At 37.5% G+C, this 25,468-nt stretch overlaps 1 protein-coding gene across 1 annotated transcript in view; it reads right to left on the reverse strand.

Annotated features, from left to right (window-relative positions):
• Positions 1-1,529: 1,529 nt before the first annotated feature.
• Positions 1,530-25,468, reverse strand: part of LOC122808089 — a 101,133-nt gene continuing 77,194 nt past the window's right edge. Inside the window, exons 5-7 of the mRNA XM_044079065.1 lie at positions 20,895-20,927; positions 7,240-7,374; positions 1,530-2,300 (exon numbers count right to left, since the gene is read on the reverse strand). Coding sequence (XP_043935000.1) covers positions 2,224-2,300; positions 7,240-7,374; positions 20,895-20,927 — 245 coding nt within the window. The 3' untranslated portion in view covers positions 1,530-2,223. The remainder of the gene's footprint in view (positions 2,301-7,239; positions 7,375-20,894; positions 20,928-25,468) is intronic.

Below are 25,468 nucleotides of genomic sequence, written 5' to 3' on the forward strand. Positions count from 1 at the left end.
ACTGTGACATGGTCGGAAGGTGCAAGTTTATACGTGTATGCTAGGCTAATCAACTTGAAGGGCTATTTTAAGACTAACCAATAACCCAAAGTCAGAATAAAACCCTGTACCTTGTGCCAGTAAGGTGAATACCTTTAACCATTATGGCAATCCCACCTTATTGTAGCAGAAATATTTAGTATATCTTTAGATTGCACACACACATACACACACACACACACACACACACATATATATATATATATATATATATATATATATATATATACAGGATATACAGAAAAGGATAATTTTGTAGAGCTGTCTATGAGAACCATAAGGAGAGATGACAGAGGGATTATTATGTGTCCTCAATAAAGTCTATAGAGCTTATGGGGAATAGACTGAATGTTATAATGATTGAGTACCCATGCAAGAGTCTTACTAAACCAGAATTATGGTGTTTTAAAATTTGTGACAGAAGAGTGTAACCTTGTATTTTGTGATATAGTGCAGTTATTTGGATATGAACTAGTATTGAGCTGTACAATGAGTAAAGATGAAATAAACAGATAAATCAATAAAATCCAGAGAATAAGACATGCCACGTATAAATGTTTCACTTTATATTATTACGTAGAGCTGAATCTATATACATTTATTTTGTCTGGGACTTAACTTTGACAGTTAGAAGCTCCAAGAAAATTTTGACCAAAATGAACTGCCAACTCTAGACCCAAGAAGTAGCCAGAGTTTATGAAGTTCATCAATTAGGAATGTAGCCTTGCAGTGAATTACACTTGTGGCTATGTCACATCTGGCTGTTTTATGAAAACTAGTTTCAGGTCTGTTACAAACTTGTTAGCAAATAAGGCATGCTCATTATGAGCTAACGGTTTTATTATGCTTGATACAAGCATTCATTTATAACCCAGAGTAATGACACACTAACTTGAGAAGTTAGAGATAAGTTACGTTAATCTACAGATCATTACTCCAAATATATTATCTGACTTTTCAGATTTTATGTGATTCATACAGCATCATATACCACTGCAGAGAACAATGTCGTTTATATTTACCATACAAATGTATGTACAATCATGAAGGAGGTACTTGTAGTACCTAACTCATTTACATATATGCTAACTCCAGTCTTTCAGACCCGATTAATATGGTAATACTTATTATAATAATAATCATAAAAATAAAGGAGTAAGTTCATGGAATGACTGTAAAAGTATTAGATTGCAAGTCATAGATTCTTATCCCCTGCTTTTTTACTGCATCTGTTGCTTTAAGTGCAGCTCTGTTGTGTTAAAGATGGTCTGCAATTCTGTCTAAAATAGTCATGGTGATTAGGTAACAGATTTCTCAGCTATGGCACTGTTATCACTCTGAAGACTGTGTTTAGTTACAAAGTTATGATATTGCAAAAACTAATTTAGCTATGCAGTACCTTTCAAATAAACAATACAAAATCCAGTACTCTATAATTTCACAGAATGTCTGAGACAATTAATTTAAATGAAAATTTGATTTAAACCTGATGCAGTGTTTACAAAGAGTTTCATTTCAGTTTGTTATGCTATATACAATATGACTTCTTATACGATGCAGAGTTTACTCCCTGTTACCCCGTTACCTCTACTAAGTTTAGCATACCCATCTTTTTTACCCCCAAGAGTAATCTGCTGAGACAACACAGTGCAGTTCATTATGACAAGATCTAACCTAGCTAACTATAAAATATATATTCAATGAAAATTGATTTCTGTTAAAAAAATCAGCAGAAATCACTTTCTAAGTAGCATCAGTCAATACAAATGTGACGCCCTTTTGAGGCTGTACTGTCTACTTGCCAAGCACACAGAGAGTAATACAGCTCAAGGCTGTACTGTAATGTACCCATTGCTTTTTATCTGCTCTGGAAACTTCTACAGCTCACTTTTAGTGCTCCTTCCCATCTCTTTACTACTTATCGATGAACTCAAATTGCCGACTCTTTAATCTACTAAGACACCAAACCGTCTAGTGAAGCATTTAGTAACAGTGAAGAGTATCAGATAAATCAAAATATATAGCATCGTAGGAGGTCTAACACTATAGAAAATTTTAAAATGCATGGACCAGAAGTATAACATTGACAAAGGTCATCAGGTAGCAGCGACATCTTGACATGTATCCCATCAAAACTATTTTGTGCTGCATTAAATTCTTCTTTAACTTCTACAACAAAGTTGTTCACAGTGACTGAATTTCTGGGTCAGTACCCTGTTCGATGTCTGTTTGCTGTAATGCAGTGACCTCCTGATTCAGTTCTGCAAGAAAACCATACAGAATTGTAAATAAAACATATTTAACAACCGCAGTGTTCTTAGCAAAAAGCCACATAAGCAAAATATTCAACTGCATTTATTTTTGTCCATTCCATAAAACATCTTATCTTGTTACTAAGTACATAAAGGCACATCAAATATTTCATTTGCTTTAATCAAAATAAGACACTTAGATGTAGATGGCAATATAAACAAGGACATACCATGCTGAATACAGTGTTAACCCAGATTTAGGCCATCACAGAGCTTAACATTTCTGGAAGATCTGTTTTTCTGGATATATGCAGCAGGAGTACTAACACCTGTGCCAAATTATATTATATAATAGAATTCAGAGGATATACTTTGAGGTAAATATAGATCTTTTAAACTGCATCACCAATGGCAGTTTGCTTATTAGATCTAAGATATGCTCTTAGCCTCTGAAAAATGCCAGATCTAGGACACATATTCAAACTAATCAGTCTTTTTCATATTACCCCACTTTGCACTAACATGTATTACAAAATACATGGGTTGTACAGTTAACACTCCTTGCTGATTCAGGACACAAGAATGCTGAGCCACGACCACCTGATGGATTTCCTGCAGCTACTCCAACGTAAAGACATAAGTAGGGGTAGCACGGCCAGTCTGGTTTACCCAAGTTTTAATACATATTTGTAGAACCCATTCTGTAGCATCCAAACTCCTAAACATACAATTCTGCTCTGCCTAAGCTTATTTACAGGACTTTCCTCAGCCCTTTTGTACTCTATGATCTTTTTCAATCTTCTAGTTAAAAGTCTGTGTTCTTCAGACCAGTGGTAGCAGTGGTGGCAAGTCTTCCTCCGTTAAAGGTTATTAATTCTTACAGCTGTTCTGCTGTGTATCTACTTCCTTCCACCTCTGCTTTTAAATTATTATTCAAAAACAAAGCATAAAGTATATGACACCTAACCTTGCTGAACCAATTTGCCATTCACTGCATATACAGATGAACTCTGACTTGGAGAAGCAGCATCAGGTGCTCCTTCTGGGATGGCCTTCCTTTCCTTACTGACTATTCTCTTTCAATACTGACTTGTAGCTCATAAACCTAGAGACATGCAAGAATGTTGCACAAATAGTTTATCCCTCATGATCCTTTCACCTGCTCCCTTGGGCACTTGTATTTAATCAGGTGGATAGCTTTGTAATAGGGTCTAGACAGGGGCAGCACGGTGGCAAAGTCATTAAGACTTCTCACATCTCCATCCTCTGTGTAGAGTCTGTATGTTTTTCTCATGTTTGTTGTGAGGGGGTAGGGGGTGTTTCCTGGGTATACTTCTACCTCTACACAAGAGTCAAATTGTCTTGTTTAAATTGTACACACACACACACACACACACACACACACACACTCACACACACACACACACACACACACACACACACACACACACACACACACACACACAGACACACACAGCTATAGCTGGCTCATCTACTGCATGGTGCCTGTTTCTGATACATTACCCTACCCCTTCAGCTCATCAAATAAGGAGAAAAAAAGACTCAGACATTTGGTGTAGCATGCCAACTGCTACAGCCAGATACACACCCCCTCTGCAAGAGGAAAAAAAAATCAGCTTTTACTGTAGAACTGCCCTTCTTCATAGCACACTGTAACAGTTCGCCCTGCCTTTGCTATCCTTCTACACACACACACACACACACACACACACACACACACACACACACACACACACACACACACACACACACACACACACATACACACACACACACACACACACACACACACACACAGCAGTCAGAGAGATCAAAGCATTCCCTCCTCCACTTGATTAATTTAAGAATTAGATAACCTTGATTAGAATGGGGATACTGGAACCAGCTCCAAAAACTATGTTGGAAAGTTGTGTTTTCAGGAAATGGATGGTGCAGTGGTACAGCGGTTTGCCTTGTTGCCTCACAGCAAGAGGTTCTCCAGTTTGATTCTTGGCTGGGGTGCCTTCTGTGCAGGGTCTGCATGTCCTCCCTGCATTCCTGTGGATTTCCTCAGAGTGCCTTGGTTTCCTCCCACGTTACAAAGACATGCGTCTGGAGTATTTCTTCCCCGGACCTCCACTGAAAATTGGCTTGTTCCTTGTCGGACTTGCCCAATAGACATATGTTAAAATAAATAAATAAATAAATAGCTAGTTGCTGCATGAGCAATATAGTCCTATCAGATTAAGACAGTGTGCAGACTGATGTGTGGGAGAAATGACTACAAGATGAAGGAGGGGGCATCTGATGCCGTGATAGTTAAACTAGATACAGGAATAGAATATATTAGAATGAATTAGAATATGATGCTGAAAGAGTTGGATTTGCCTCTATCCTCAAGACTGTTTCCAGAAAAAGACTTCTTGATTGAGGTGGTTTCTCTATTCTTCTCAGCAACTGCCTGTCTGAATAGGAATTGGACAAATTTGTTTATTCTCATAAACTTTTGGGTGGCTGATATGGTGACATACAGAGGGAATCAAAATGGGATTTGATAACCCCCCCCCCCAGTTTGCAGTCACTAGCATAGCTTGATATCAGGTTTCAAGCAGAGAAATAGATACCAAAAATGATGGAGCCAAGAGCAGAGACATGTGGGACACCACTGGTTACATTTTTTTTTTACTTGAGCAAATATCCTGACCTCAACTGGGATCAGTTTTGTCAGATACAGTTATAATTACCTGTTCAGTGAACTGCATATGATTTAATGGTGATGTGAGTCAATAACCTCATCATAGTTCCAAAGGTATTGGCTAGGTCCAAGTAGACAGCATGGACTGTGTCTCATTTATCTATGGTCTTGATAGCCCTTTTAAAGATCTCAACCAAGCTGAGCAGGCATGATCAAAATGTTTACAAAACTGAACCAGTGACTATCCAGGAAGTTATCATTGTTTATTAGTTCAGCTAAAACTCGGTTCCCATGAATTACCACATTGATGGTAGTCCACTGAACACAGAGGGCATTATAAGAGATCTGGGAACACAGGTTGACAGCAACCTCTCTTTTGACCACCACATTGCCACTGTGTTCAGAAAGTGCTTCTTTGTGGCACAGCTCATTACTAAAGGTTTTGCATCCAGGAAGAAAGAGGTCATTGTCTCCTTCTACTCTTCCCTCATTAGGCCAATCATTGAGTACAATGCCCCATTTGGCATGTACCTCACTAGACACCTGCAACAACTGGAGAGGCTGCAAACGTACCTTACAAAGATGATCCTTGGCCTTAAAAACTTGTCCTATATGGACAGGCTCAAAAAAACTCCAGCTATTCTCTGTCTCATATTGCCTACTTAGAGGCGATCTCTGCTTGACTTACAAATCCATGTCTAACCAGTGCTGCTAGAAATGCTACATCTAAAGAAATGCCAATCCCTCCACACTACATGCTCCAGAGACCTCAACCTCATTACCACAATCAACAGAACATGCTGGAAGAACAGGTTCATAACCCAGAGACTGCCCATGCTATGGAATAAACTTCCCATACATGTCAAACAGAGCACCTCACTGACCCTCTTCAAGAGAAATCTTGATGAGAGGATGGGAAATAGAAAATTCACCCCAGGGAGCACTCCAGTGGCTCTACTTGACAAAGGCACTGGAACTAATGTCGGGTGGCACGATGCCTGGGTAATCCTATGGACTAGGCTTGTAAAGGCTCCATGGCCATTAGCCTAGTACACACCTATGAACCTATGAATCAATAGCCTTGCAGGATTATTTGAAGAGCACTTTTATGCAATGCCACCACAACAATTGTCCTCCACACATTAAGGATATAAACACTGGAGAGAGGCAGACGAGTTGATGAAAAGGTTTTGCTTGGTGGGACTTATTGCTTCTCAACAGATATCTAGAATATTGCCAAGACCCATGGAGATGTTTATTTTCAGTTTTGAAAAGTGACAAATGGACTTAATCCAGAGTGATTTCAAGAGAGGAGATATGATTGAGAATGAGACAAGATAGAATTGAAGATGGTTGAGGTGAAGTTGGAAGAGAATTTGTCTACAAGATTATTAGCATTGTTCTTGAGTGCAAAGAGGGAGTTACCAGTAGAGATAAGTTAACTGCAAAATATGAGTGAAGAATGGAATACTATTTTATTAGATTTATCAGTTCCCCTTTGAGCCAACATCTATAGTGAACATGTATATAGTTACGTCAAGATAAAAAAGCAACAAGATTGTTTTCAATATCAACAATTTAGCTTGATGTCACCGGCAGTAGTCACTAAATTTTGATTAATATGGGTGAAGTCTTGCTGGTCATGTTTCTTTAGCAGTTGCAATGTCTGTCATTGATTACAATATGTAAATGCTAGCCTTATGCTCCAAAATCCACAAGTTAAATTGGTCCATATGGATTAGTACTGTACCACAGTAATCAAGCAAACAAACAAATAAATATCTTGAGTTGTCCATGAAATACTGAGGAAAGCAACTTTGATTCTCAAAAATAAGGAAATGTAAGTGTGATTTATGAGAATATATACCAAGTGTGAGATAATGGTGTCTTGGAATATTCATCCTACTCCCAGATGCAGCAATCTCAGATTTAATATAGATAAGTCACTGGTGAGGAAGGTATAGCCCCACCCGCAACATTGAAGTGCAAGGAGATTTTGTTTCTGGCAAAAATACTTTATAGATACAACACTGAGAGTCAACATTTCTTGTTGTTTCATTGAATCACAGTTTTATTTCCAAAGTGTCAGGACTCAGGACTCACAGCACCAGGTCTCACACTTTCACTAGGGAGTTAGCAGTATGTCATTATTGGTGGCAAAGTATTGCATATTTCTTGCAGCAAATGGAACAGAAAATGTTATGTTTGAAAGCAATTACAATCCCATGCATTAACATATCAAGTCTTTCTTACCATTTTTTGCACAACAGTGCTTTGCATATGGAATCATTCTGCATTTTAAGACTTCCTTTATCAGGATAGTTGCCACAACAATAGTGGCTCCAGTGGCTACTCCCCCAATAAGGATGAATGCAGGGTGCCAAATGCCTTTAAAGAAAATAAAAAGAAAATTGGTTTCAGCTTTTCTTTTTGAAAAATTCTAGACTAAAATAAATCACACACTACTGACAAAAATGACATTGTGCTACACAGAAGGCATACCATTGTTCTTTTTTTTAATAAAAAGATACTCAGGCAATTTTTGGCAGATCTAATCCCAGCATCCAGCATATAATCATTCTGTTTTTAAATTAAAAGATACTTAGCAGATCTAATCCCATGTTCATAGATTAGAACTAGGCTAACTGCCCTTGTGGATCATTTTAAGCCTAGCCAATTACCTCATGGGAGAATTAAACCCTGCACCTGTAAGATAAACACCTTAACCATTATGACAACCTCCCAACATCTATATGTCAGACAAGTAGGCCCACTAGACAAACAGTCCCTTTTCAGGAGCAATGCCAGGTTACGTAACTTGCTTAAGGTCACACAGTAGGCAAACAATGGCTCAGGGAATCAAACCACACACCACAAGGACTACAGCTCACAACCTTAACCTCTGAGCCAATTGCTTGACAAAAGCAATGTTGTACTATGAACAGCCCTGTGTCCTGATTATTACCAATTAGTGTTATGCTCTTGGTCCCCATACGCTTCACATTGCATGCACTGATTGACATGCAGCTCTTGGTGTACCACGGCAGAGAATATTTGTCCTCTGGGGTCTCCAACCCTTCCAGTCATCAGTATGGCACTTTCTGATAGCTCAGAACCAGTAACCAGACTAGAGAATAGGACTTCTGTCCTGCTGAAAAACTGATGCTGGTCTGGATCTGGTGAGAAAGGCAAAAGGCCCCGCTTTTATTTTTATGAAGTTTTTCTCCCCTCTCCACAGAGATTTCAGGTCATGGCATTACCTGTTTTACACCTTCTGTTGCTCTCTCTTGCTAAATGCTTCTGCTCTGGAACCAAGCCCCACATGGAAGCTGTTAGCAAAGCAGAGGCAGCCCTAAACCTCTTTTGGGGAAGGGAAAGTCATAACAGACACTAGCTCATTATCTTTCCCAGCATGCCAGTTACCGGTATTTTTTGCTTAGCCCTGGTCACTGATTTTATAGTTAGGCGTACATTTTGGTTTCTTATAATTATTCATTCTGCAGTAGCTTGCTTGTGATTTACTTATGAAGGGAACTATGTCAGATGGTGCAAAAGTCACTGTGAAATGACATTATGTTTATATTTCATGGTCTTTGTAAACACTTAAAAACTCATAAAATGTAATGATCCTTTTTGTCTTTCTTTCTGTCTTTGTGTATTTTATAATTTAACTGTGCAAGAAATACATGCACACTAATAACATTACTTTGTATAGACGTATTACGTTTTTATGCTATGATGAAATTAAGCTCATTAAGCTGAAGAAAGTAAGTAAATGAATGTTGACTCAAAATATGTCATACCCGCACTAATTTCTTGTGAAAAACAAAAATAAAATGATTATAAGCATTATTTGGTAACAGGTGGTCATTGAAAAATTCAGTAATAATCCATATAATGGCCAAGGATAAAACAGAACCTAAAAAAATTAGTTATTGATAATCCAACCATTCAAAAAGCATGCATGATATATGGAGTCTTGACAAAATACGATACAAAAAAAACTAGGTTTCTTCAATAATTAGTGGCCATAATGTGGCATAAAAGAAAACCATCTTTATTTCTCATTTAAAATAAACAGACAACAAGCCATTCTGTATCATATACAAAATTAAGTAATAAAAAAAAATCTGTAGCATGGTGTAGCTCCAGAGGTGAATCTTGGTATTCATATAATAATGGGTTATGATCTGTGACCTGATCATAACTCTTCCTAGTGCATGGAGTCATATGTAGTCCATGCACTATCAATTACAACAAAAGAAAAAAAAATGCTGTGTTAACTTTAAAAGCCAGTGAAACAGTTAGTGCTGGATGCATAGACAGCAAGTAAAGAAAAGTCACTGACAGTTTTTAAACAATGTCCTGTCTGTAAACTTCTGTGGATATACGAGGAAAGAAAGTCAGGGACAGAAGGAACATCCCTTCCCTTATACTCAAATGTCACACTACTTAAGGGGTGCGCAACAATTATTACACATCTCTGAAAGTGCTGCTACGGTTGGGTCTCCCCCTACAGGAGCATGTAACAGTTAATTTTTTTTCCCAAATTTAGACTGTAATCATGGCATTTTATGCAATACAATATTATTACCTGCTAATGCATTACAGCTGGGATCTTTATCATCTCTACTTCTGCAGAATCTTGATTTTGGACCTTTTACATGCTAATGAGTTTATATTGCTGATATTTTACATTGTTAGCCCTCATAGTAGAGCTTATATGTTACTTTGTTGTATATTTACATCGAAGGTTTAATTTGGCCTCTCTTGTTTCAAGTTTTTGATTAAGTTCAAAGAAAAATTTGTGAAAATAAAACTCTTAACAAACTTAACAAATGTCTTGGAGCTTTTGTCTTCCCTTCCCTTTGGAACATTTTGTCAACTATTTCAGTCAGTTTATCCTCATCTGTTTCTTAATTTGTTTGCAGGCATTTTCAAAGTGGTTTCTGTGGCTTTATTCACACCTGTTTCTTGATACAGTTTGCTTGCAGATGTTTCCAAGGCTGTTTCTGTAGCTTGGCAAGACAGTCAAAAAATGACTGCCAGAGCTTGTTTTTCTTTCCTCCAAATCAGTAAAGTCTATAAAATTCTAGCTCATTTTCCAGCCTTCATATGATCTTATCTCATCAAATACTAGAAATATTCTATTAGTAGAAGCCATTCTCTGCTACATATACCGCAAGAAATAAATATAAAATAAAATACTTCTTATTTGAGAAGATGTAGTTTACAAATGTCCCTAAAAACTATGCAAGGAATAATGCCTGACAGGGTGTGTGTTAATGTGTAATTAATGCCTGCCCAAGGGTGTTGTGAGATCTGACGCCACAGGCAGAGGGCCTCTACGCCCATGGAAGGGCATTAATTACACATTAACACGCACCCTGGAGAGCATTATCGTGCTTAGAAAATGGGGTCTCTGTAAAATTGTTGTATTTTACTTCATTATTTATATATTTTTATTACTATATATTTTTTTATATATTTTTGAAGTAAAATAGCTTCTCTGCCTAATGTTTCAAAGTTTCTGTAGTATATGTAAATGGTGTTAGACGAAGCATTTTACATCAAAAATGTATCATTTTTAAAAATAAAATTTCTAGATATTTGATTTATCTTTGGTCCCTTACTACTAAAATGGCTTCTTGCCATTCACTGGGGGTTTAAGTCACTAAATAATGGCATACATTTAACTTTCAGGTTGTATTTCCTTCAGAAAATTCATGCTAACACAAATCCTGTTATTTAACTTACTTTTTAATTTTTTTAAGTATAACATTTAAAATCTGTTCCTATTTCGATGGCTTTGTCCCCCTTTTATTTTAGGTTTTTATCTACATTTCTTGAGCTAAAAGGTCAAGAGGTAGGCGTACCTCTTATCTGCTGCTGCCTGTATTCCATCGATCTCACTGTCTCGCCCACTGTCACACAGATCCCCTGCCCCACATACACACATGCACCTGTACTTCAGAAAATACATGATAACACAAGTCCAACTATTGCAAAAATTTTTTCGATTTATTCAACAAGAATATGTTCCTGTTTTGAACCATTTTTCCTCCTTTATTTTAGGTTTTATTCAGTTAACTAAGAGGTGTGAGGTACATAAACCTCTTGAATGCTGCTGCTGCCACTGTTGGATCGCTCTCACTCTTCACGCTATCTGTCTCACTCACGCACACTTTGCTTTCATGCATGCATTCACACGCACAAACATAAACATAAACACACACACACAGAAACATACACACACACATACACACACACACACACACACACACACACTTTTTTGTTATATTTAGATTTTACAATCACTAAACAGCAAATATGTTGCTTAGTGAATGTAAAGTAATGGCTCGATCGTTCTCTCTTTCACTCATATGAATGCATACACACACATAAATGCACACACACTTTTATTTTTCAGTTTTCTTTTCTTTTTATTAAATATATTTTACACTCACTAAACAGCAGAAGCACTGCTTAGTGAGGGTAATATAATGGCTGCTGTTAGTTTTTTTTTTAGTCAGAGCTTCACGGCAGCTTGATATGCTGCGCTGAAGTGGCGGACTCGTTTGTCAGCGGGCACTGCTTGTACATTAATATCCTGCTGGAGAATGTTCATTCTCCAGTCAGGGTGCTAGTGCACAGATTGCCCATTCTCTAAATAATCTTAAAACTGAAACTAAAACATGCACAGCCACCATCAACAGAAGAAAACAGAAACAGCTCAGTCATTATAATACTCATTGTGGAATTTGGTGACATTTGCTAAATTGCCTAAATGGCAAAAGAGGCAAAAAAGAGAGAAAATAATGTGAGCACTACTATCCAGCTGAGGAAAGCAATGATGCCACTAAGTTTGATAGAGAATGACTTCAAATAACACAGCATGTTTCCAATTAAAATGCAATTGGATCACTATCAGAAGCCAGTGCAAAACAGAACCAGTAAGCACACTAAAGGTATTGCTGACATTCCAGGAAAGAGCATGGTTTTGAAACACGACATTGTCCTGTGAACTCAATAGAACAGAATAGACGTAGCACATTTAGACCTGCAGAGAGTTCCTGCACTTAACTCTAATCTGGGCAGTAAGGTAGATGTACTGAAGTTTCCCTGATATGATACTCAGTAAGCAGTAAGAACATTGAAAAATACAGACTACTACGTTTGACTAAAGATGACCCACAAAAGTATACATACACTGTGATGTAGCAGCAACAGATAATTCCCTAAAGAGTGAAGCTTGAGAAATGACCTGCTGTTCTTAGCACATCAACTAATAATATGCACCATTGTTTTAGAACTTAGGCAGAATGACATATTTAAAACAGATTGTTAAATTACCCTATACTGAACTGTTATTATAAAACTTTTATAAATCACATTTTTCTCTCAAGATCCTGTGTGGAAGATGATATCCAAATATATTCAGCTGACAGCTTAATCTGCCTCAATATTTTGTGGTAAAGGTACAGTTCATTTTTTTCAAGAAAGGCTAGTATTCTGTGTGTTACGTTGTGGTATAGCTTAACAGTGTGACAAATAAGCCAGGGAAGTACTCCACTGTTTATTCATGATGAGCTGGCTTATATAAATGGGATGTTTATCTGATGGGAAATAAAATTCTTTCCCTTCATGAAATCAGCCGTTCTCGGTGTTGGAATTTCAATATTACTAGATCGATTTTTAGGTATTTGACTCGATTTCTACACTCCACAAATGTTTTATGGTGACAGTGCTCCATCATGGTAGTAGGGGGGATCAGCAAATTGATAAAATCTATAAATGAGTTAGGAATTTACGCTGTGCCAAGTTTCAGTAAGAGATACTTTCAAGTTACAGCGTTAGCTGTCCACCATTTTCTTACTTGTTCTAAATATACACATATAGCTTGAGTAATTTTACTATATTAAGTTAAAAATGTAGGTTGATACTTCTAGTACATTTTTTAAACAAGGAAATCTACAATTAATTGGCATGTCTTCTACTAAGGATCACTTAGTAACATGAACTACAATTTCAAAGTTAAGACTGGAGTCCATAGCTTCTGTTAGCAGTGATGTCCTCAAGCATGCACTGTAGTTATTTAATATCACCAAGGGATAAATATAGAAATATTTAAGGGTAAAGCATTCAAATGGAGCAAAACAACACTAATAATAATATAACATCACAAAAATATTAAGGCAGCAAATGTAGATTTTGTTATTGATAGCTCTGGAAACTTTTTCAGTGCAAACATAAAAGTGAATATGCTATTCATTGAAGTACTTGTTCATGGTTGCAGACTGCAGTGGTGGTGCTGCGGTAGCATTGTTGCCTCACAGTATGACATTGTCCTGTTTGATTCTCAGCTAGAGCATCTTCTGTGTGGAGACATGCGTGAATGGGCATACCTTCATTGAAGGTTGTGCATCAGAGCTGGCAACTCAGCACGTAAAAATCTACTGCCAATCATTAGCGGACCGGAGTTCCGCTGCGGCGACCCCTAACCGGGAAAAGCTGAAAGGTACAACAACTTATTCATGGTTGCAGCTGATGTGGTCTGAAGACATACAAGCTTACTGTTTGGAAAAAATATTGAAAACTACTAAATTCAGATGGCTGCTATTGGCAAAATAAACATTTCCCCATCACAGTGGTGGTGTTTAGTACTGGGGAGATTACCAGTATATTTTAGTTTTGAACTTCTGTTATTGCTGTTATTGATAAAAGCTTTAAAATATAAATATCTTGCTGTAAAAAATCACTTTGAACAGGCCTCAGATCATATTTGTTTCTTACATTCATTGTTTCCCTTTCTCTGCTGACCAGTGACTCTCCTATTTCAAATTATCCAATTTGTTTCCTGTAGGTGAGAGCTTGTCAAGAAAGGCCATTAGCTAGGCAACCATAACATTAAGAAATACCAACTTCAGACCAAGGTAGCTGATATATGTGCACTAACAGATGTGACAGCCTGCAATATCTTTCATGCTTGCATATAGTAACCAAATACAATTTTTTTTACATATACTGCCTACTGGATTTTTCAGATACCTGTTCCACCGAATATATCAGCACCTTATATTCATTTGTTGGTAGCGTTTATTGCATTTTATTCTCCAACAGTTAAATCTTCTTTTCTGATTTAACCAAATTTTCTGTAATACTTTATAGGTGACAAGTAATGTTGCCATTTCTCCAAGAATGTCTATCCATAGATAGGCTTAGTAGTGTTGAGTTGTGTAGTGATGTTTCCTTTGGTGCGATACCTTCTCACCAATTAAAATAATAATTAATATATAAGCTATAAACAGAGGAAAATGTAGCATTTCATTGGTGATTTACAAACCTTTTTTACAGAAATAATGTGGAATAATAGCGCACCTAAAATATTTTAAAGAGTGGACAGTAATATATGACAAAAAACATGGATGTTACACAATACTCTGACTCAATGTTTTTGAGGAGGCCTGGAAAGGTGAATTCATTACAACTGACTAGCAGCAGTGCCTATGATCCCAGTCCATTTGAAGATTATATGGATCCATAAGAAAATGAGCAAACATAGTGAGGCAAGGCCTGATAAGCAGATCTGGGAGCCCATACAGACCTAATGGGGAAATCTGGTAATGCCTCCAATGTTTTAATAAATTGTAGGCTACAGGTAAGATTCTTAATGATAACTGTTCTTGAGCAGCAGCAAGACAGAGGTTAGGAAATATTGAACGGTTACATTGACATCATTTGTAGGGAACTGAATCACTGATGAAGGAAAGAATTTTGAAATATCAGATTTTCTGTATGGCAAAAGAGCAAAAGTGTCATTCTCTCACATAGGGTGATATTATGACCCCCCCAAAAAAAACATAAATAATTTAATTCTTTTTAAGCCTAACCAAAACACTTCATAAGGAATGGTAGATGTGACCAAGTTAGATATCAGCAAGCTATTTCATGTAATACAACGGAAAAGGATATAAAAGATAAAAAGGGCAAGCCTAGAGTAGGTTGCATAGGATGCTAACATGAGTAAAACTGTTGAAATTAATATATTGTAACAGAGGATACTGGAAGAGAAGAGGTTAATCTCAGTCCAGCTACCTTTGAAAAATAGTCTGAAATTAAAATATCTGGTATAGGCCATAAAGATTGTATCTTACAGTTCTTATTGCAGCCAGATTCAAAATGTCTGTGAAAACCAGGACTAGGAACCCTACTGTATTTTTCTTAGGGGTGAACGTATTGCTACCCTGGAAGGTTGGAAGTTTTTGAAATGGTTTTATAGCTTCCAGCTGCTATAACTCATCTTAGCAAAGTTCTGTCTGTGTGTATGGTGACACATACGTGCAAGATTCTGGCTCAGTTTCTAGTAAAGGGGTCGTGTGGGGACCAGAAGTCAGGTCACCAGATATATGTGATGTCATTCTGTAATTCAGCACTGGAATGATGTTTTAATACTAGATAGATTACTATTAGTATTAGGCTAACTGCCCTTGTGGGCCATTTTTAAGCCTAGCCAACTGCACCCTGTGGGAATTAAACCCTGTACCTTGTGTTTATAAGGCAAATACCTTAACCATTATGCCAACCTCTCACCCCTTGAGAGAGAAGCCTCAGGGCAGTCTGTTTGTAAAACCCAACAAATAAGGACCACTCACCCACATCATCTTGCCTTGCTCTGGTAATTGAATTAGGGGACAGTAATTTTTTTAGATCAATCAGGAAAATCTAGTCAGATTAGTTAAGTATTGTTTGTCTGTATCTGTGTGAATCTTTTCATCAGTGTTATTTTTAATATATCCTGTGACTGAAACTCTGGTGTTTATTGTAAATAGATATTAAGTATTTTCATGTTCTTGTATTATTTATTATTAAATGTATTTAAACTTTTCATTATGACTGGTCTTTTAGAGAATACTTTAACCTTTGAGAATGCTTATATTTATTTGATAGCACTGTGGCCACTCCTGAAAGCCTTGCTGCATTGGTCAACCACTACTATTTGTATTAGTATTAATTTTACTCAGTATAATTGGGTACCCTTGTAAGAGCCTTAGAGTAGCTGGCTTTGGAGTGTTCTAGTGGCAGTATCTACCTTATAGTGTGGGCAGAGAAGATATAGCTGGTAAACTGTGCCAGGCTTTGTGTGTCAATTATTTGGAGCAGGGACACAGAGTACTGGTTTCACAAACAGGGTGGTGGAGGACTTGACTTGGAACACTCAGCTGAAGACTCAACTCAACAGCTGTGTCAGTGAGGAGTCTTATTTGGGGCCTGGAGAAAGTGGGGGGGGGGACCCAGCCCAAGGACTGAGTGTGTTCCTTGTTTGCTCCTAAGTGAAATCATGCTTGGTGCAGATAGCTGCATCTTGAAATACTGTGTGCATCTATTCTTGTCCCAGGTCAATGTACCACACCAGTGTCAGTGGTGAGGTTTGTGGCTCCTTGATTACTGGCCCAAAGGAGGGACATCGCATATTGGGTGAGCACTGGTGTGGATATTAATTGAAGCTTGTAGTCAGTTGTCACTGAAGGTCTGTGTACTCTCTGCAGCCACAAGGTTAACATACAGAGTTTCATTTTCACAACAAGTTTATTTATTTTTTATTAGTTTAGTTTAGTCAAGGAAATCAGGCAAAAATATCAGCACAGGATTATGGCAAGCTGACAAAGAACCAACTGGCCAAAGTGTGAGAAGCCTAAGGACTGCTGCATGCCAACCTGACTAAAGATAAAATTATTTCAGCCTTATTTGCAGCTGCAACACAAACCAGCAATCAGGAAGACAACCAGTCTGGTGATGGGGATGTGCAGCCTTCAGAAACAGGACAATTCTCCTTTTCCTCAGAGGACTTAAAAATACAGCTGAAGTTAAAGAGAATTGGACTGGAGGACAAACATTTAGAATTAGAATCTGCAGAGAGATTACAGTGTTTGGAGGCTGAAGAAAATGAGAGACTACAATGTTTGGAGGCTGAAGAAAATAAGAAGTAGCATCAACATGAGAGGGACTCTTTGTCAGGGTCATGGAGGTAATAGGGAAGGGAATAACTGAACCCTAGAAGAAATAAAGGTCAGTAAATTTCTTCCACAGTTTACAGAAGGTGATAATTCATATATTTGAAAGAGTATGTGAACAGTATAATGTTGACCAAGAGCTCTGGGTACGGTTCCTGACCATCCTTACTCCATGGTAAAGCAGTAACTAGTTGCTGTTTCTAAATTGTCTAATACTGATTGTTTAAATTATGATAAACTTAAACAATCTTTATTGGAATGTTTTAAGTTAACACCTGAAGCTTACAAAAAAAGTTTTGTGAGCATAGATGCAAGGCAGATGAAAGTGTGATTATATTGCTGAGTTAAGCACTTATTTTCATAGGTGGGTGGTTGGGTGAGTGGGTGTCAAGTCACCCCTTCTGAAAGGCTGACAGACCTTTTGATGAGGGAATAAGCCCTTAACAACTTGCCTGAGAACATGAGAATATGGTTGGCAGACCAGGACTGCAACTCTACCAATGAGCTGGGGAGAAAAGGGGATCTCTACTAAGCAGGCAGGGCACCACTGAGCAATGAGATACCCAGAGCTGCACATGGATATTAGGGAACCCATGGTGGGCAGCCTAAACTACCCCAACAGAGCCTACCAGTAACAGGAAAAGCCACTTGTTCAGGTACACGACCAGGATCAAGGGTTAGACATTTTAAATATAACCAGAGTGGCCATGTAGCATACAAATGTCCCCTGAAGCAAGGTGGGGAACAAAAGGTGAGGGAGCTAGCAAGTGACATAACAGCATGCTAGTGGTAAGTTGTCAGGAGTAACAAGGATACAAACTATCACAGGAGTTTGTATTCTATCTTAGTAGATGGAAGACAGGCCACTTTTAAAAGAGACACAGTCTCTGACATATCCAGTGTGAAGCCTGCAGTGGTTAAAGAGGAGCAGTACTTACGTGGACAGTCCACTCCCGTCACAGCCTTAGGAGGAACCATATTCCAAACGCCTTTGTCCAGGGTTCACTTTGACTGAGAGAGAGTGCAAAACAAAGCAAGCAAGTAAGTGTGTTTGAGGATATCCCTGAAGATGTCCTGATAGGAAATGGTTTTGATAATGAGGTACCTTGTGTGTATGCAGTTACATGCAGTCAGGCTTGGAGACAGGCATGCGGGAATGGTAGCCTGGGGTAGACCCAGACAAACCCCACACCTGATGCCAGGGATGGTGAAGTGACTACTTTAAGGAGGGAGCAACCCTGTAGCAGTGAGCTTGAAGGTGAGCCACAGCTGCTGGTAGGTACCTCTGTTCCCTTGGACAGAGCAACTGCAAGGGCAGAGGTGAATGGTAGTACCCAGGCTGACAGTGAGGCACTGCTGTCAGAGAACACCAGACTTCCTGTGGAAGAGGAGCTGGGAAGGGTCACAAAGACAGAGTTGAGACAGGCTCAGCTCTCGGACCCTACACTAAGAAGCTTGAGGGCGGTAGCTAGTGAGGCACTTGATTCTCAAGGAAATGGGGAGTCTGTATACTGGGACAAAGGGTTACTGTAGAAGGAATGGACCCCTGAGGGAGGGCTAGAGGGTGAGGTAATACACCAGTTTGCAGTGCCTAGAACCTACCATTGCACTACTAGCCATAGCCCATGGCATTCCTTTAGCAGGTAATATGGACATAAACCATACCAAGCTGATTTGTACAGATGCTTGTGTTGAAAAATGTATTTGTAAAGTTGCTTGTGCTAAACATGTACCAGCAGTGGGTCCTACTGGACAGAAAAGAAATACACCTCTGTGTCAGACTGTATTGTAGCTGTTGAAATTAGTATATTGTAACAGAGGATACTGGAAGAGAAGAGGTTAATTTCAGTCCAGCTAACTTTGAAAAATAGTCTGAAATCAAATTACCTGGTTTAGGACATAAGGAATATATCTTACAGTTCTGACTGCAGACAGAGACAAAATGTCTGTGAAAACCAGGACTAGGAATCCTACTGTGTTGTCTTTAGGGGTTAACTAATTGCTACCCTGGAAGGGTGGAATTTTTTGAAATGGTTTTATAACTTCAGGATACTATAACACATCTTAACAAAGCTCCATCTGTGTGCATGATGACATATATGTGAAAGATTCTGGCTCAGTGTTTAGTAAATCGGATAGTGTGGGAACCAGAAGTCAGGTGATCAGATGTATGTGATGTTATGCTGTAATCCAGCACTGAAATGATGTTTTAATACTAGATGAGACAGAAGTCTCAGGGCAGTCTGTTTTTAAAACCTGACAAAGAAGGACCACTCAGCTAGTCCATCTTGCCTTGCTCTAGTAAATGAACTAGAGGACAGTAATTCTTTAGATCAGTCAGGAAAATATAGTCAGATTAGTTAAGTATTGTTTTTCTATATCTGTGTGAATCTGTCCACCGGTGCTATTTTTAATATTGTGTGTGACTGAAACTCTGGTGTTTATTGTAAATATATATTTAGTATTTTCATTGTGGCTGGTCTTTTAAAGAATATTTTAACCTTTGAGACTACTTATATTTATTTGATGATACTGTGGTCGCTTCTGAAAGCTTGCTGCATTGGTCAAACACTACCACTTGTATTAGTATTAATTTTACTCAGTATAATTGGGTACCCATGTAACAGCCTTAGAGGAGATGGCTTTGGAGTGCTCTGGTGGCATTATCTGCCTTATAGTCTGGGTAGAGGGGGTACAGCTGGCAAATCTGTGCCAGCCTTTCCCAGGTGTGTGTGTGTGTGTGTGTGTGTGTGTGTGTGTGTGTGTGTGTGTGTGTGTGTGTGTGTGTGTGTGTGTGTGTGTGTGTGCGTGTGTGTGTGTGTGTGTGAAAATCATATCTCAAACAGTGTATGTGTCAGCTACAGAGAGAGTGGTGGAGGACTTGGCTTGGAACACTTGGCTGAGGACTCAACTCTACAGCTGTGTCAGTGGGGAGTCTTAATTGTAGCCTGGAGAAAGACAGGGATACCCAACCCCAGGACTGAGTGTGTTTCCTGTGTGCTCTTAAGGGAAATTGTGATTGGTGCATAGACCTACATCTGTAAATACTGTGTGTATTTATTTTTGTTCCAAGTGAATGTCCCTCACCGGTGTCAGTGGTGAGGATTGAGGCTCCCAGATTACAGGCCCACAGGAGGGATGTCACAGATGTAAAAGCTAATGAAGGAAGACTGAAAAGAAATTTAGTGGAGTGGTCTAAATATGGTAATAAATATGGTAATTTAAATTCAGTGCAAAAAAGTACATGACAGTGCATTTTTGAAGCAGAAACCCAAGAAATTAGTATACAATGGTGGAAAGTATTGTAGCAGCAGCAAAAACAGGCAGGGACTTGGTGGGCTGTCATACAATGTGATGCAAGGGTAAACAAGCAGTGTGAAGCAGCAGCAAGTAATGTATATGCCATAAGAATATATACAGGCAGAAGAATAACCAGCAGAAAATGGTTTATTATCCCTGTTTAAAGACAGTTGGAGGAACACCACCTAATGTGTGAATTCCTGGAGACTTAATCAGTAAAACAACTTACAAAGGATGGACGTAAGACAGAGCAGTACTACTTATGATAAAAGGGTGTATTTATATAAAAATTACAATTTTCCCATTTAATATAGTGGGGTATCGTGCAGATAAGTGTATCCATTTTAAAACAGCCAGATCTTTAGTAAGTGAATTGATGTTTTCAAACTAAGGTCGAAGCAGATGTGATTGAGGTTTGCTAACTCGTGGATCTTGGGCACAAAGCATTCAAAAGTAGCAAAAATATATATATAGCAGAACTAAATAAATTCAGTTGAATAGTTGCTGAAATGTTTATACTTTCATATTGCCCTATATCAGTTTCCTTGCTTATTTTCACACTGAGTTATAATAAGTCAAGATATAAATTAACCTTACCTTTATTTAGATGGTATACAGGAAGAACACCATCTGCAAATGCAAAGTTTACAAATGCAATTTAATATCACACAAATTTCAGTTTTATTTATATGTATGAAACAATCAATTGCTTTGACTATGCAAAACTTGATCAGGAGTAAATAGTCTCTTGACTTACCATACTTCTATGATCTGTTAAATGTTTAAGTAATGAATATTAGAGAAATATGCAGAAATAAAAAATATATATATATATATATATGGATTTTGTCTGTTGTCATAATGCCCATCACAAATTACAAACACTTACTAAGAACTGAAACCTAACATCAGTTATGGTTATCATACAATAGTTTTCTCCTTAAAACTAAAACTAATCAACTAAACAAGCATTAGCTATGTGTGAATATTGGATGTTTTGGGATAGCTACACCCTTAGGTACCTAGTAATGCAAGAAAGAGAGAGAGAGAGAGAATGAGAACATTGATATTGGTTATACCCTTTGTTGGATCACATGGCATAACATTTGTTATAACTTATATGAATTTTACTTAATAGCCAAACTGTTTGCAACCAATGTAAACTAATAAAGCCTAATGTAAACATCTCATTTTATTAGAAATATGTAAGAACTATGTACCATTCTACTTTATAAAAACTGGATATGAGCATGTCCTTACATTCACTGCTGCAGTATTCTTAACAATATGGGATTCCCTGCTGTGGAAGTCTGACGTCCGACCAGTCTTTCAAAGACTTCTGAATTTAAAAGGTAGGCAGAACATTACCATATGCCCCCTGTATAATGTTAAGCATAAAGGTGGTGTTCAGGCTTACCAAAAACAGAACTGATTGCCCCAGGAGGAACACCAGTCCAAGGAACTCAAGAGGTAATCTCTACATCCAGGAAGGTAAAGAAATAGGGGGATGGATGGAGGAAGGGAACGAATACTGTAGCAGTGAAGGCAAGGACATCCTCTGTTATGGTAAGATTTTACACAACTGTACTTTTCTAAAGTTTTGCAGCTGTGTAAACATAACACTCTAACATATTTTAGTACAACTTAAGTTTACTTGCACTGTTTATTTCCTTTTGTTTGCTCTAATTGTTTATTTCTTTTGAAGTGCTCACAGGACGTGGGAGATAAAGAACATACTGAAGGAAATGTTCAGTCTCTGTCTTTATTCAGTCAACAAACTATATTTGGTTTGGCACACTGATGAACAGAAAATCTGTTCACTTTTGGTGATAATCCTTTACTTGCTTACAAAATAAATGACTATAATATAGTAAATATGTACAGGGACATAATGACTTTAAAAAACATTTGCATTAAATAAACTGCAATGGCAGCACTATAGCTTTGAGACATATATATAATTAAAAATAGTGCCCGCAGGCCTTTGCATTTTCAAAATACTCATGTATGGTGATAAACATCCAGAGCGTTTAAGAAAATGGCAGTTACTTAATTTAAGGTGTAGCACTGAATACATGCAACTGATGACTGACTATTTTTCAGCCAAAAGAAGTCAAAATGAAAGCTTGATGTCACATGTATGTACAACACTATGATGAGCCATCAGTTGTTTAATAATGATGAAGAAGAGAACATTATGTTTGAATGTGTCTCTGCCTTTGAACAACATCTAAGTCCAACCAAAAAGATAAAACTTAAAACAGACATTAATAATTTTTAACTGGTGGCCAAAGTTGCAACATTTAGAGAAGAAAGATAAGCATACACCCATTGAATCTTCTAGCTCTGGCGATAGCGCTCAAAAAATGCAATGATCAGAGCCTCACCAAATATCTCTGCTTGTTGTCATTGATGCAACTTTATTTTCAGCTCTTGATCCATTGGATTTTCCATTACTTCTTCAGATGCCTTTCTTCCAGTGAGACTCCAACAGATTCCAAATCACAGAAGAAATGGACTTGCAGAAAGATGAAGAGGACACAGCAGTGGAAGGGGCTATCTAGGCCTGACAGTTCACAGTTGTTCCAGAATCAATACCAGCCAGATCTTGCTAGAAACTTCCCAGTCCATATTTCTAGTTATTCACTAACAGAAGCTTAGCTTTTAGTGTTATATATAGAGATGACTTTTATGTCTAGCGGTTTCATAAATATATTAACAAAGTCACAAGGAGTCTGACTCTATCTCGTTAACTTTGTATACAAGAAATAGATAACTGATTTTTATAGAGCAGCTATAATAACATTCATTACAAAATTAATGCTCTTGTTTTTAAAATAGGCAAAATGGCAATGTTTTTCTTGAGCACTGGTGGGCACATAGCATTGAGTCTAAATTGCCATTTAATTTCTAAGTTTTCTCATTTTAACTTGGAATCACCCACTCTCTCACATGGAAGCACCCTGTCTATAACAAAAGAGAATACATTTTTAAAATTGGTACATGACGTAAAGTGCATTGTGCTGATTTCTAATTCTAATTGCTCTTGCATGTTCAGCTATCCTGTCCTTTAGTCTCCGCGTAGTCATTCCCACATAATAACTTTTGCAGCTGATACATGTAGCAACGTATATTAACATTGTAGTATTACAATTACATCTACCAGGGCAGGATAAAATTCTGTCATAGCCCATAACAGAAACATACGGTCCATCATTGATGAATTTACAAAATTTGCATGCACCACATTTGTACATTAAAGACACCTGCTTCCAATATATTCTTCAAGTTTTTACCTCTGCTGTAAGTAATTACTTTGCTCAAACAGAAAAAGCAAGCAGACTGTAGGTACACCACACCATTTAATTGTGAGCGCTTTCGTCGAAGCCAGTGCTCCAACTTCTTCAGACAAATTCAAGACAATGAATAAACTTTCTTTATACATAAATCCATTAACAAATTAAATCCAGCTAAAACAATTAAGATATATACTCATTAAATAAAAATCAATTAATTAAAATTGTTAGTGCAATGCCTGTAATACAATCTAGATTAAAAAACTCTTATTCATACAACAAATGTTATAGAATATATATATATATATATATATATATATATATATATATATATATATATATGTGTGTATATATATATATATATATGTGTGTATATATATATATATATATATATATATATATATATATATATAAAATAACTCATATTTAATTATACTTTTAAAACTTATGTATGTATATGCAAATATGTGAACTATGCAAATAGTTTGTTGTGGATACTTATTGCAAAAAATTAATTGAATATAACAAATATGAATTGAATATAACCAATAATTGTTAGTTCATCATAACTAGTTATTACATCCAAACCAAAACAATTCAGATAACACAACCAGTTAAGCTCATAGTCAGCCCATCCTTACATATGAACAAAAGATGGAAATGAAAAATATAAATAACAATTCTCCTACTCATGTGTGTTGTTGTAAAAAAACACTAAGCCAACAGTTATCATAACTAATGAACTTCAAAACTAAACAAACTGATATCTCATCTAGAAAGTGGTTTAAGTTTTAATATGCATTTGATTGATGCATATTCATTTAAGCTCAGTGGTATGTGAGCAAATGTGCGAATTTGCCACATCAGCTCACATTCTTCCAATTTCAGTTCCCATGGACCACCCCTCATACTATGTTCGACTTGCTGTAAAACTGCAAACTGAAACCTATGTACCTACAGTCTGCTTGCTTTTTCTGTTTTTACCAGTTTGTTTTGTGTTTGGAGTTTTTTATTGTTTTCGGTATGGCAAGCGGTGTTGGTGTAACCTCACAGTCTTTGTTTTCTCAACAAGGCAACAGTGCATCAAGCACATCAAGTATAACCACTGAGGCGAATACCATGGGTAACCTAACTGCTTTGGTTCAGCTGTTACTGGATCGAGTGGATACTTTATCACAAAGAATAGATGAGAGAAATGGCATTGGAGTCTTAAGAACAACTGGGTTAGCTACCAACCACCTAGGCACAAGTGGGCAGATCCCCTTGTACTCTGAGGTATCGAGTGCATTGCTGAGGGTACACTCCCATCAGGGAGATATGCTGGGTGGCAGCACACAAACTGATAATAGGAGTAATACACCAGTTGACGATCAAGGACATGCACAACATTCACTTACGGTAGGCTTGATTCTGTCTATGGCAGAATACTTGCGAGCTCCTTCATTTTTTACTACTGGCTTAAGCACCAGCATGAGCCCTGGACATAGTAACTCCACTGTTTCCATTATAACACACCTCAATTAGTTTGATCAGAAGCTTTTTAAATGCTGTAAGTTACAGCTGGAGGTTTCCTATTTTCAGGAATGCATCTCTAAAGGAATAATCCCTAAAGGGTTACGGCAATGACGTTACCCTGTTGGTTTAATCAACAATTCAACATTTCACCATGAATTAATCACTCTGTTTGACCAGCAAGGGGTGGAATTTTTACAAATGTTGATTAAACATTATGTTTCATAAATCGATGTACTGAAAGCCAATCTTGAAATCCTGGAACATACCATTACTACAGATGTGGACTTTTCAAGGTATAGGTATGAGTATGGGCGTATTTTTTCAAGCATTGATTCCAGTTTAGTGAAAGCACTGGACATC

The sequence above is a fragment of the Protopterus annectens genome, chromosome 1.part1 (assembly GCF_019279795.1).
Source record: "Protopterus annectens isolate FY-2018-M chromosome 1.part1, PAN1.0, whole genome shotgun sequence".
Lineage (NCBI taxonomy): Eukaryota > Metazoa > Chordata > Ceratodontiformes > Protopteridae > Protopterus > Protopterus annectens.